This window comes from Fringilla coelebs (genome assembly GCF_963513975.1).
Source record: "Fringilla coelebs genome assembly, chromosome: 2".
Lineage (NCBI taxonomy): Eukaryota > Metazoa > Chordata > Aves > Passeriformes > Fringillidae > Fringilla > Fringilla coelebs.
This window is the reverse complement of record NC_140029.1, coordinates 92,406,096-92,419,802: the sequence shown is the minus strand read 5'-3', so window position 1 is coordinate 92,419,802 and position 13,707 is coordinate 92,406,096. Positions and strand designations below refer to the sequence as shown.

The window sequence follows — 13,707 nt, the reverse complement described above, 5'->3', positions numbered from 1 at the left end:
AAAGAATATCTGGAGCTGGTCCTGCCCCACATAAGTAACTTTGAAAGGTCTTGTTTGAGATGTGCTCACTTCCAACACTTGCTGCTGAAGAAACTGAAAAGATCCATAACTTGGTAAACATGGAAACCTATTCAAGCCAATCTCATCTTGCTCACCCAAACTCGTAATTCTGCCCTTTTCAAAGGGTAAACAAAAGTCGTGCGATCTTCTGCAACAGTGCTGTAGTCTGGTCCCAAGCTGGCTCCTCACATGGGCTCAGTGCTGCTCAGCTGCTCATGAGGTGTGTGTGCAGGTGTTTTCTCATTCAGCTTGTGTGTCTGTGTGCTTTTCCCCCTCTGGTGTGCACATTAAATGTGTTTAAAGCCTCAAGCCAGACTTGGTGGCTCAGTGTTTTAGCTGTCCTTAAGAAGGAAGTGCTCTTGGAATTGAGCTGGTTTTAGAAAACAAACAAAAGAAAGAAAAAGGAACCCCCCCCAAATTTCTGTTCTGAAAGAGATGGCTTTGGGCCATGATGTCTCCTGCAGGAGTGTGCATCCTCCTGCCTTCAGGCTGCTGCCTCCCATCGATGATGACCAAAAGTTGCCGTTTCCGACGGCCGTGAGCGGTGCGGATCGCCCAGCGGAACAGCTGGCATTGCCCGCCCCTCTGCATCCCTCCAGCAGACTGCATTGTTTTATCCCTGGTGCACACAGAGCCCTGTGGGCAGCAGGCAGCCAGCCCTGCCCTGGGTGTGCTCTGCCCAGGGAGGGAGGGACGGAGAGGATCCTTCCTTCCTTCCTTCCCTCTGGCTGCTTCCCAGGCACCTCTCACCAGCACTGACGATGCCTGGGGGTATCTCCAGCAGGGAGATGCTGTGGCCACTACCTGAACAGGCATAACTGTGAAGGAATCTTACACTCTCCTGTGCCTGTTTCTTTGATTCAGCATTATTGTGTCTTGGGGAAGGGGGTGGGTGCAAAATGCCCTTCCCTCACCCTCCTTTATCACTGTGTAATACTTTTTCTACACACACTGTGTATAGTAAGAAGGGTTTTGCCAAGGTTTTCTAATTAATAGACACTAACCAGCATTTCTTTCTTTTTTCTCTTCTTTGCACATGTGACTTTAACTGCAGTGGTACATGGTCTTTCTGTTCTTTTCTAATCGTGAACTTAAGTAAGCAAATTCCTGGTGTCTGTGACATTAATGCACTGTGGGTTTAGCCTTGTAAATTGTTCTGTTCCAAGCTGGGTTCTCTTAAGTTATAGCTGGATGGGGTTTTGTTGTTTTTTAAACTGAAACATAAAACTGTTTTACACTTTGCATATTTTGTACAGTAAAATTCTGGAAATAAACTGAAACCAGATTTGATTGTCCCACTCCTTTCTTTTACCCTTTCAGACGAAAGAGCTCTTTTGGTCTCCAAGCATTCCTTAGCTGTGGGCAGGAGGGGCCTTCCAAACATGTGGTTTAGCTTTTTTGAGGCTGTCTTTTTGTCACCCTCATTTCTAGGCAGTTCTGGTCTGCCTTGCCACAGTAAAATGCAAACTCATTTATCACTCCTGAAGGAAGACTAGTGACTGCTTTGAACACCTGAAATCTCAAATGATGGGGAGCAAATGCAGCTGGGGAAGTGGGGTGGTGGGGGGGCATGAGTGGAGTGAGAACAGGTTTTTCTGCCTCCTGTGTCCTCAGAGTTTGCACACAAATTATGAAGTGCAGGATTCGCTGCCGAGTTCCTTATTTGGCTCTGGTGGGGAGGAGGAGTGGCGAGAGGCAGAAAAGCCAGTGCTCCTTGTTTGTGTGGATGCAAGCCTGTGCTCTGCTAAAAAAAGGTGCAGAGAATCTCACCTCAGCAGCATCTCTGGGTGTGGCTTTCCCCACCATCAGTTCCCATCTCCAAGCACACCAAGAGCTCAGAAAGATGGGCTTTCCTTGGGCTCAGCTGTGCCCAAGGAATGGTGGGAGCAGCTCTTTTGTCTAGATGTTCTTTGGTGCCCCCTCTTCGGGCCAGGCCAGCAAATCTCCTTGGTGCCTTCAGCTGCTGGGAAAATCCACAGGATGCTGCTCTTCAGTGAAAAAGAGTGCAGCAGTTGTGAAGATGAGCAGCACAGACATAAATGGGTAAATCTCTGCTTGGGCTAGAGAGTGCTGAACTAAGGCCTGGGAGGAAGCAGGAAGGGTGGGATGGGGGTGTGCTCTGTTCTGCCTCCTGCCCTCTCTTGATCTTTGCTTTTGATCTGTCCCTCTCATCCCACCGGTGCTTTGGCAGCACCCAGCCCTGCCGTGTTTGCAGGTCAGCTCCCAGAGATGGCCAGGGAAAGGGAAGAGCACTGCTGCTGCCCAGCCAAGGCTGAGATGGGGCTGCAGCCGTTGCTGGTGCCCTCCTGCCCACCAGAGGAAGACCTGACTTGTTGGACCGGAGCCGTGGAGGAAAGGCTCTGTGGGAGTCGGCTGCAGGTGTGTCATGGGAAGCTGTAAGCAGCAGGAATTTGGCATAAACAAGATTCTGGGCTTGTCAGCCTCGTTCCGGGCTCTTAGCCTTGAGAGCTGTGTCTTTACATGTGAGTTCAGCACGCTCTGTTTCATTTCTGGGGTAGTGCTGATACCAAATCAACATCTGACTGCTGCCAGCTGTGGTGCTTTCTGTCCTGCTCTGGGCTGTGGAAGCTGATGGAAGGAACAGGCTTTGCTAGAGGGACTAGTTCCCTTGGCCTTCACCCAGAGCTCACATACCTGAATCATAAAGGGCTGTGGTATGTAGCTCAGCAGAAATTAGAGCTGAGGGAGCTGATCTGGTTTGGTCAAGTCTTTTCACTGAAGTTGCTCAGACCTTTGAGGTGTGGTGGAGCCTCAGGTGCAACGTTGGGTTATGTATTACAGAGCCAAACCTCTGTCAGAAAGGGGATGGAGGTTTTTACTGGAAAAACCCAACCACTTGGAAGGACCTGGCATCCTGAACCAGAGGTAAGCACATTTTGCCTGAAGGACATACTGGACTTGAGGAGGAGATGCCTCTCCTGCAGTGCCCTTCTTGACCAAATGGGCATAGGACACTGGCTGTCCTGAGACAGCACAGCACCAGCCACTGCTGTGGGTATTTGGTGGCTGAGCTGTGGCTTAATTCACATGAAGATTGATTGGTTCTGGTAGGTGATGGGACCAGGCCTCACAGCTGTGGACACCGGGAAAACATCAGCTGTGGGGAGTGAAGGAGGAATCTGTGGGGCAAAGCGGCCACATCCAGTCAGGACTTAACAAATGGGGTAAGAAGGGGATTTGTCACCTTCATCAGCTGGCTCCAGAGCCTTGCTTGAAGCACTAGCAGCACCTCACCATGTGAGCTGAATATTGTTAGTTGAACTTACTCATAAAACACAGATATGCATAAAATACAGATATTGTTAGCTGAATTAATAGCTCAGTGAGACATCTGGCTGTGGAGGTCGGCAGGGCTTCAAACCCCTAAACACCTCCTGGTGCAATGAACTGGTTCTGCTGTCTCAGCCCCAGCTCTCAACTCCTGGGAAGTACAGGAGGGGGTGAACTCCAAAGGCTTCCAAGGGGTCCTGGGGTTTGGAACAGGTGGGGTGGGTGCAAGGGAAGGGGATCTCTCAGCAGGACATGGTGTCTCACAACAGCATCCAGGAAGGGAAGGTATACTGGGAGTTGGCTTAGCCGAGTGCTTTGATTTGGCTTTCAACAGCACTCCTGAGTTTATGTTGGATTGGGAAGGGGATGGGGTTAGGTTACAGTCCTTTCCGGTACTGACAGATAATCCACTGGGGCAAGGACATCCATTCCCTTTTCACGTGTCCATCCATGGGCTGCTGGGTCAGGAGGTGCTGAGAGAAAAGAGAGCGCTGAGCACAAGGTGTCTGCAGAAGCAGGGATGGTGTAGTGGGTTTTGGCATGTGCATAAATCATTAGTTGTGAACGAGGTTACCCGAGTTGCTTTGAAAAGCTATAACAAGTTTTGCAGCCCTGCTGCGAGCTGCTGTGCTAGTTTATGCTGATGTGGTGCTAGGAAAGTGGGGAGTGCCTTAAACGGGAAGAAAGCTGTTTTCCTGTTTGTCCCCATCTCCCTGTCCCTCTCCATAATGAACTTGTAAAAGGTTGTGGGGTGTTTGGGTTTCCCCCCCCCAGCTACTGCTCACATCCTAGTCTGTGTTCAGGTTGGGATGTGCTGCAAAACTGCCAGCCTGCTCCAAAGCCCTGAGCTGATCTTCCCTTCTTCCAGAATCTGGGGACCTGAATGAAGACACTGGACAGGACCTGGGGCTTGCTCTGGTTGCAGCTCCGTTAATGTGAACAGCCTGGGGCCCCCAGGAGCCCTCCATGGTGGCACTGCTGCTTGGTGGCCTCCCAAAGTCCAAGGGTGCTGCCCTCAGGAGAGGAGAACAGGTGCTCGCTGCAGAGACCTCAGCCAGGACAGAGGGAACAATCACTCTTTGGGCTCTGTGTGGGCAGCACTAAATGCAGCTTAAAGAGGAAGGAGGAAGAAAATTTTTACCTTGTGGATGTGCATTTGAGGATGCTCAATGCATCCACCTTGCTTATGTATCAAAATACAGAGCAAGAGGCAAAGCCTGCAGAAAGACAGTAACACAAGGCAGTGTCAAGTCAGTGGAAGAGACTTTAGAGATTAGGGTGTGGGTTTTCCCTCCAGCATCCTTAGGAACATGAAGGCACAAAGATTTAAAAAAAAAAACCTGAGACACCACAAATTGCTCTAGGCATGAAGCTACTCTGTAAATTGAAACATTTAAAGTCTCTTACAAAGGCAAGAATCAGGTTTACAAATGCTTAAACATCTAGTCTTGCTTGTCTTTTTTCCCTTTTTTTTTCTTATTATTTAAACAGGTAGCACAAATGAAAAATGGATGCATGGGGAGAAGGGAGATGTGTTTGACAAAGCACATTTGATTCAGCCTCTTTGAAAGTTTTAAGAGACATTCAGAATGGTATGGCCCTTGGACCTCTCTTCAGCACAAGTCAGATGCTGTGGGCATGCTTTAGAAGAGGGAACAAGAAGGAGCTGATTATATCTGGGCCACAGATGTGAAACAGATCTGCAAACCTTTTAGCTTCTATTTTGTAAAAGCTCATTCTTGAGTACTCATAATACCAGATCCTACAGTTGATTATAATTTTGCTTTGTAAGTGGTTGTGAGAAACTGGTTTAGTAATTCAGTAACTAGACTGTGGGAAGCTGTGCAAATTCCTTCAGCAACTTCATCTCGTGGGGACTAAAATGTTCCTCAAACATTTAGCTACTTTTGTTGTTCAATAACCTCTCTCTTTGTCACTGGCAAGAGCAGTGAATTTGAACATTCTTCAAATGTTGAATTGAATTTTAAAGCAAAAATCAAAATCCAACACCAGGCAAATTTCAGGTCTGCTCTCTGGTCAAACATCACTTTATTTTCCAGCTGTGTTACTGAGGGAGGGACCTGATTCAAACTGGGCTTTCTCCAAATCCAAAAGCACATGAGGTTGCCCGTGGCTATTTTAGTGATTTACCACCCACGACCAAGGGAGGGCTCAGTCAGGACAGCCACTGAGAGTCTCTGGCAGGGAGGTGGCTCTCTGGCTGCTGTGGGATACCCCCTCCAGCAAACTCAGCTCCTTTAACCCTCAAGGCTTATTTCTTGTTTGTGAAGCCATGACACTTGTCCTCTGCCCAGATGGTGTGGTGGTGTGATTGCTGGTGGTCTCTTCCCACAGTGACAGCAATCAGGGCTCCGTCACAGGGTTGTGGTTCCTCTTCTGGGTTTTGGGACAGTGGGAAGAGGTCCACCAAAAGATTCTGCTACTTCTGCCCAGGCTGGTGGAATGGCTTTTCCCTGAGCATGTCCCACCTGTCCCCCTCAGAATAAAAGCCTTGTCTGGACATCTTTCTCTCAGAAAGGAATCCTTGTCCCTCCTCCTGTTCCCAGCTGGCGATCCAGCACAGGCTGACGGCAGTGGTGTGAGGGAGGCTGCTGTCTCCCTGAGCTGGGGAAGGGGCATTAGGGGCAGGGAAGGGCTCTGTCCTTCAGTGACCCTCAGTACCATATGCTGTGGGGGTGGCTTGAGAAGGAAGGACAGAACATGGACTACACAGAAATGGAGAGAGAAAATAAATTCGGGGAGCCAGTAAGGATCAGAAGAGTAGTATGTCAAGATGCATGAAAAGAAGGTGGGAAATCTGTTTTCTTGTTTTCCATAGCATTAGGGACAATGCCCTTTGAGTGCTTTGCTGACCCCCTTTATCACAGGGGCTTGGCAAGAGAAAGCAGGGAGTGAGGCACCGGAAGGATCTTTGCTTCCATCCCAAAGGCAGTTTGTAATCTGATTCCTGAAATGAGTCTTCAAGCTGCAAGGAAGCTCTGTCGCTTTTTTTTTTTTTCCCCTTTAAACAGCTTAGCACCTTTTAAACCTGGCGTAGTGTTCTGGGAGCTGGGCCAAGACTCTGCCCTGGGCCCTGCCCCACGGTCCCCATTGTCATGAGATGTCATTTTCTGCCAAAGAGGAGTGAGAGTCATCCCACGGCTGTCCCCCAGAAGTACTGACCAGCCGAGGGCTGCTTTGCTAGAGGTCGGTGGCACAAGAGAGTGGGGAGAAGGCAGGGGATGCTGCAGTGCAGTGGGTTGACCCAGAGCTTTGGGTCCCAGGTAGAACACAGTCCTGCTGGCACAGCCCCGTTACCGAGGGCAGTCATCTGTCCTGCTGTGCTCTGCTCTTTCCAGTGCCTAGCAGCTGCTCTTGCACTGTGTGGCATGGATGTACCTGGGGTGTGAAAGCAGCTAGGAGGCAGTGAGCTTTGCCTCAGAGGCCTGGGGTGCTTCTTGCCTGTTTTCCATCCTCCTCTTCAGCCCCCAAGTCCAGGCATCGGTGTGCAACTGGCCTCGTGTGGGACTTCCTCAAAGCCAAAGCTTGGCTGCAGTGGAGAGGAATCCAGATGCAATCTTGGCCTCTTCTCACAGGACTGTAAGTCAGTGGCAGCTGGGAAGTGATGCGTTCCTGTCTAATTAATTCTTGTCCAGGGAATAAGAGGCGATGTTTTCTGTTTGGTCTCTGTGATGGATCCATCATTCCTTTAGGTATGATGTGCAGACAGACACGGAGAAGCAGCCGGTGTCCTCGGCTCTGTGTTCATGTTGGTGTCTGGCTGAGCAGCTTCATTCTGGCACGGGAAGCAGCTGAGATCTCTGGTTTCACTATGGGGCTGTTCCTTTCCCAAGGGAGACAGGAGACTCATCACTCCTCAGAAACATCACAAAAAATGCCGACCCTGAAAACATGGAGTAATTTGCGCTTTCCAGAGTGCCTCCCGTGTCCTTTCCTCCTGCAGCTGTTTCCCAAATGGCTGACATAAACTCGGAGCACTTTTGGGTTCACAGAGCCTCTACATCAGCAACTGCTGCAAAGGCAGAAACTTTCTCCTGCATGCTGCAGTATGAGAGCTGCAGTGTGCTGCTCCTGATGGGTTTCCTTCTCCCTTGATTGTTGCCCATGAGCAGCACAGGGTGTGCTGTGGTACAGCACCCCAGACAAATCTCTCAGCTGTGCCCTCCAGCCCTGTGTCTGGGGACTGGGAGAAGGTGCTACATAACTTGGTGTTCTTGTCACATACAACACGTTAGGAGGGTCCTCACTGTCACTGGGGACAGATAGGACCACGTGTTGGAATACTTTGGGTAGTAACTTGACAGTGGTGGGTTAATGGTCACACTCAATGATCTTAGGGGATCTTTTCCAACCAAAATGATTGAATCATTCTATGAAGAAACTGATCAGCTTGAAGTTGATCGTGGTTGGATGAGGGCAAAATACAAGTCCTGTCTTTATCTGTCTAGAAACCTGTTTAATATGTCTAGTTAATATGCTGGAGCAAAAGAGCTCTTTGTGAAGAGAGATGTGCTTGTTAAGCACTCAGTGCTGCCCATGTACACAAATTTGTATTTTTTTAATAAAGGGTTTTTTTTGCAGGTTCCTCATCCAAATGTGCTGACTCTTTCTTCTCAGTGTATGGTGGGCAGGGTTAGGCTGGCTTTGCTCCTCAGGGCCACCAGTGCCTTTTAAATGCCAAATGTTCCTACTTGTGACAGAGGAGCCCAGGAGCACCTGGGCCTGTGATCCTGTGTGTCATCCCCATACCACTGTCTTACCTGTCCCTGCAAGCAAAACACTCAAATTCAAGCTGCCCTCTCCTTCACAAGGGGCATTGTGTCCTTCAGCTGTTTGGTCATTGGGATCCTGGGGCAGACAAGGTGTTAATGGGAAAAGCTTTGCTGCCCACCCATCCTCATTGCTGCAATCCTTCCTCTGGCAATGCTTTCCTAACTTTTAATGTGACTGTCCTGAAAGCTGATGATAAACAGTTCCTGTTTGTGGGCAAAGACAATGCTGAGAACTGTAATGGCAGACTGAGGGGAAAGGGCAGCCCCATCCCTGGCACCATGAAGGAGTGGCAGCTGTAGGATTAGCTCTTTCCTGCATAACTCAAGGGAAACTTTCCATAAACAACTGGCACCACTCCCCAGTATGAGTTCAGCCTCCGCACTTCTACATTATTAATTTCTTTTCCCCCTAGAGGTCTCTTGCTTTGACGTGTTCAAGTGCCTGTGAAACACCTGTGCACTTGAACATGTCCCTAGTGCTGTCTGCAGGGTCTACCTGCTCTGCCTGGATAATCTGTGCCTCTCAGAGCAGCTAGAGTGGGGCACTTGAGAGCAGAGGGGCATCCACAGTGGGAGAGGAGCACACAGAAAGCACTCAGGCACTCGGCATGTCTGGAGATTGTGCCAGTAAGGAAAGGCAGTAGAGAAACTTTTCATTATTCTTTGTGTTTGGAGTGACTGATGAGGAGGCACATGGCCACTGCAGGCTGTTACCCTATAAAGGGTGAAACTGTGCATGATTTGCTGCTGGGAATAGCCCAAAGGTAAGGATAAGCTAGTTCTTTTCTCAGGTCAATAGCTGTCCCTGAATCACAGGCCAGGAGGCTGCCAGAGGGTGACTTCTGCCTCTTCTTGCTCCTTACCAGTGTGGGTGAATGAGATCTTGAGTCCTGCTCACTCTCTCTCTGAGCTGGGCTCCTCCAGCAAACCTTGAGGAAAAAGCAGGAGAGTGCTGGGCACCCTGTCAGCCAGCAGAGAGTAGGGTGTGAGTGGAAGAGAGGAGGAGACCTCCATGAGAAGAGCACACTGAATTTCCAAACTTTTGAAAGTTATTCCACACCTCAGAGCAACCAGTTGATTGTTCTCCCTGAACAAACTTGGTTCATCCTCTAGGCAATCATAAGAAAGCACAGAAGAGCAAATGGTTGACCTGGGGGCTTTGCTGCTTTGTCTATTATTTTAACAGGCTGTGTCTGAAAAGCACATGTTGAGGGTTCGATGCTCAGCAAGGAGCTAACTTGGCCTACAGCCATCTACCATGTTAGCACAGTATTCATTCTAGCGCATAGAGACAGAGAGAAATCCAGCTATGTGTTGTTCATACTGGTATTTTCCAGCAAGGGGATATGGCACATATGGGAACAGATCAATACTTCAGCTTTTTCATACCAGTAGTTTCAAATTTCTATTTCAGCTAATGTAGAGAGGGAGTCAAAGAAACTGATCAACAGGCAGGAAAAAGAAAAAAAATCTGTAAAATCTTGCTTTGCAGTTCATCTGATAAAGGAAATATATAGTGTGTAAACGTTGTTTCTCATCAAGATTCACATTTGTGTAAATCTGATTCTTCTGTCTCTCACACTGTTATTTCCCTTTACATCACGTCCCTCTGTCCTAAGCCAGTATAAGGATGGTCAGAACAATGGTTTTTGTTTGTAGCAAGAGAGGAGATGTGTACACTACCTATGCTAGCAACTCTGAACAACTGCAGAACATCTCTAGAAATGTATTTATAAAGATAACACCATCTCTGAGCTCTCCATTCATTGCACTACTGCCAAACAGAAGAAGCTGAGACAATTGAAATCTGCCAGCAAGGGAAAGCAGGGAGACCTAATGCTGCCACAGTGACCTGCACATGGATGGTGCTGCACTCACCAGGACCGTGGTACAGACCCTGGGCTTTGTGAGTGACCCCTTGACTGCAAACTGGCACCCTGAACTCCTCTTCAGCCTGCAGCCAAAAGAGGCTTCTCACATATCTGAGTCTCTAAGAAGGGAGTAACTGTGCAACTAAATACTCAAAAGCCAAACAGCTTGGATCCCTCTGCTGCTCACACTCCAACACACCTCATCCACTATCTGTTTGGATGGATGTGTTCACACCTGACATCTTGATCCTGGGAAAAGGTGCTACATGGGCTTTGGGTGAAGAGTCAGCAAAAGCTGGAAGGTCATGGGGAATAGGAGTGCTTCAGGGCGGGCCCCTGTGGATGTTTCCATTGGTTTGGCTCAGTGCCATGATCTTCAGACTCAGTGGTTTGGACTCACACTGGGCTCAGAGCTGGACCAGCCTGTCCAGCAGTTCAGGAACTCGTGAGCTTTGTGTCTCATATCAGGGCCCCTGCACTGACTCCAGCTGTGGCCTGAGCTTTCAAGAAGAAAGAGGTTCAGTACAGGGGACCCGGTGTTTGGGTTTGCATTGCGCTGCCAGACAAGAATATCCTGTCGTTATGTGGAATCACTGAAAACTTTAATAGCATCCCTAAAACCTCCCTCCCCTCCCAAAGCATTTCTTCTGGCTCTTAGCATGTTAGGGAGTAGCTACAGACTCCCACAGCAGAACTTGCAGGATTGAGTGGTCTTGGCAGAGTAGCTGCAAAGGGCATTGTGTTTAATAAAAGGGCTAGACTTTACAGTTAGGGTTTTCCCTATGTCTTGAAGTGAGATTTGGTCTTTGGATGTTAAGTGCTGGGCTGATGAACACAGAAAATACAAACTGGCTCCCTGCGTCCCTCTGGCAGCAAGCAGGCAGGCACTTTTCTCCTGCCCTGGGACACTGGGGGCAGATTCCCTGCAGATTCCTACTGTCCTTACTAAGGAGGCGTGATTTGCAGCGGTGCTGGGTGCCTGCAGGCGCTGCCCTCCGCAGGGGCAGTCCCGGTGGCTCAGCACCGCTGGGAATCAGGCGAGGGGCTCCCGGCAAGGGCGAGGGCAGGGGGAGCGGGGCCGGGGGAAAAAGAGGAGCAGCGGCGCTTGCTGATGCTCAAACAAAGGTCTTCCAATGGAGGGACCTGCCGCAGGGCCAGGGCTCTCGGGCCCCACAAGTCAAACTGCACAGAGTCAGTTAGTCGTCGTCATCATCGTCGTCGTCATCGTCGTCGTCATCATCGTCATCGTCATCATCATCGTCGTCATCATCGTCGTCGTCATCTTCATCGTCGTCATCGTCTTCGGTGTTTATCTTCCCAGAAAGCACGTCCTCTATCCAGTCCTCCAGCTCCTCGGCTGTGGGCAGGTCGTCATCATCTCTGATGTCCATCCAGACGCTGTCAGCCTGTGGGGACAGGTGATGAGGGGTTAGCTGCCCTCAGGGACACCGGGAAGAGGTGGGATGCAGGGCATTGGCTCCCTCTTTCTACAGCCTGTGGGCAGGCTCAGCCAGAGCATCTCTCTGCCCATGCACTGGGATCCCCACTTCCCCCTGGAGTGCTGCTGTGCTGACCGGGGGAGTGGGACTGGTCAGCAGGTTTTCAGGAGTGTGTGGTGCTGTGTGCCCTGATGAGATGTGTGCCTACTGCCCATAGCTGTGAGCAGGAGCATTGCCCACCTGATGCATTCCTCACTCTATCTGGACAGTTCTGTAGGCTCCAAGTCTGGATAAAGAGATATCAAAGAGACCTCTGCCAGCACGTGCTGCATCACCCCAGTTTGCAGGACATCACAGTGTTTCTCTCCTTTGATCCAGAACCCTTCTGGGACCTCTTCCTTGGAACCTTCACAACCCCCTGCCAGCACCCTTTCTCCCCAACCTCTTTCTTTGCCTCAGGACCTTGCTCTGGACTCTCCATGTGGATAATGGCCCCTGCTCTTGGAAGACCCTTCCCTTAGATCATCTCAGCCATGCTCCCGTGCACACCACTGATCTCAGCTGAAGAGTGGTGAGAAACACCAATGCCCTGGACTGCAGGTACCCCTGCTCTTTCCCCCCAGCTGTCTGCATTACTTCCATAAACCAAGAGGAATGGGAGAATTCAGTAAGAAGAGTCACAAATTTGTGACTCTTACCCAGAGACAGAAAGATTATTTGGTCTCTGAGATCTGGAAATGAAAGTTTTGTTCTCTGCTGAGCTATAGGTTCCATGGGTAAATGCCTGGATAAGCCCCTTTCTGTTCACTGTCTCCCCACCATAAAACAGGATCAGCCTCCTGTTTTGCAGAGGCACTGTGAGGTTGTCTCATTCAGCATTTGATATTTTAGAAGCAACTTCACATATCAGAAGACAACTATCAGCTTTTGCAAATGCTGGTAGTTATCTTCTTTCCCTGTCTGTGGTATTTAATTCTCTTTGATTTACAGCTTGCTAAAAAGCCAGACCAATTTCTGCTCTAGGAAAGCTGTGTCTCCCATACAATATTTTCCTCCTAAATCACCAAAACTGCAATAAAAAAGAACCCTGGAGAGGCATGTAGTCCTTGCTTCACTCAAATGTTAATGTTCCTAACCTCAGGACTGTTTGTGCAGAAAAAAGTGACACTTTTAAATAATGGGAAGAGGAGTGGCTCTATTTCACCTCAAGAAGGTGCTGTGCAAATAAAGCAGTGATATTTTTCAGGGCATCATGGCCCTAGTCCTGAGCCACAGTCACCACAACGTGATGAGCCAGCTGGGGCTGCTGGGAGGTCTGGTGTTTGCATTGGCAGGTTTTTACAGAAGTGATGGGGTCACGAGGGTTATGTCCACTGAAGCCAAGAGCAGTGTTTATTTTCACTCTGTTGTGTGAGTCCCACTTTGTACCTGTGTAACTTGGCTGAATGCAGTGATGTAACACTGAAATAATAAAATGAGCTCAATGTTTGTTTTAGATATCACCTGCCAACCTAGAACTTTCTTAAATCTCTCCTGAGAAATAAAGAAAGGACTTAAGAGGAATGAAATAAAATCTGCAAATACTGTAATCAACAGCCTGAAACATTTACTATATCAAAGCCAGATAATGCATGAGTTTTTACAGGTCTCTGAGTTACTGCTGAATAATAAGGCATATGTTCTTACCTAATTCTGCTTTCTATATGATTCTCATGCCACTGATAATTCCACTTCCATGAACTTCCATTGAGTGCTGTTTAATGTAGCTTTGACATGACTTAAACATGACCAGTCACAGTAAATATAATTTAGGCAGATACTGTATTAAGGGCATAAGACTGGAAGACTTGGGCTCTCTTTCTGGCTTGTCCATTCATTTCTCTCATGGTCTTAGGTGACAGGTGCTATTTTGGCCCTTTTCCCTTTTGTCTCTCCCTTAACAATTCTGCTAGGAGCATTAACTGACTGTGTCTTCACTCTCTAGGGGTCTGCCCCATGGTCTGGTGGAGTACTGCTCTGTTACAGGCAAAAAGCTCACGTGCAGCCAGAGCTGAAAACTCCCTGACTCCCAAGTCAGCCTCTCAACCGCCTCAGTGGGATGAGCAAGATCCAGGGGCTCTGCTCTCTTCCTGACACCATTGCTCTGCCTTCCCCAGCAGGTCTCCCATGTTTACAGCCTTGCAGCATCTGTTGTAACAGGAGGCACAACCATCCAGTACACCCTTGCTGTCCCTCTTTTTCTGGGGCAGTGCA

General features: G+C 49.0%; 1 protein-coding gene across 1 annotated transcript in view; it reads right to left on the bottom strand.

Moving 5' to 3' along the window:
• Positions 1 to 9,269: 9,269 nt before the first annotated feature.
• CASQ2 (calsequestrin 2) overlaps positions 9,270 to 13,707 on the bottom strand; it is a 34,916-nt gene continuing 30,478 nt past the window's right edge. Inside the window, exon 11 of the mRNA XM_084224098.1 lies at positions 9,270 to 11,421. Coding sequence (XP_084080224.1) covers positions 11,212 to 11,421 — 210 coding nt within the window. The 3' untranslated portion in view covers positions 9,270 to 11,211. The remainder of the gene's footprint in view (positions 11,422 to 13,707) is intronic.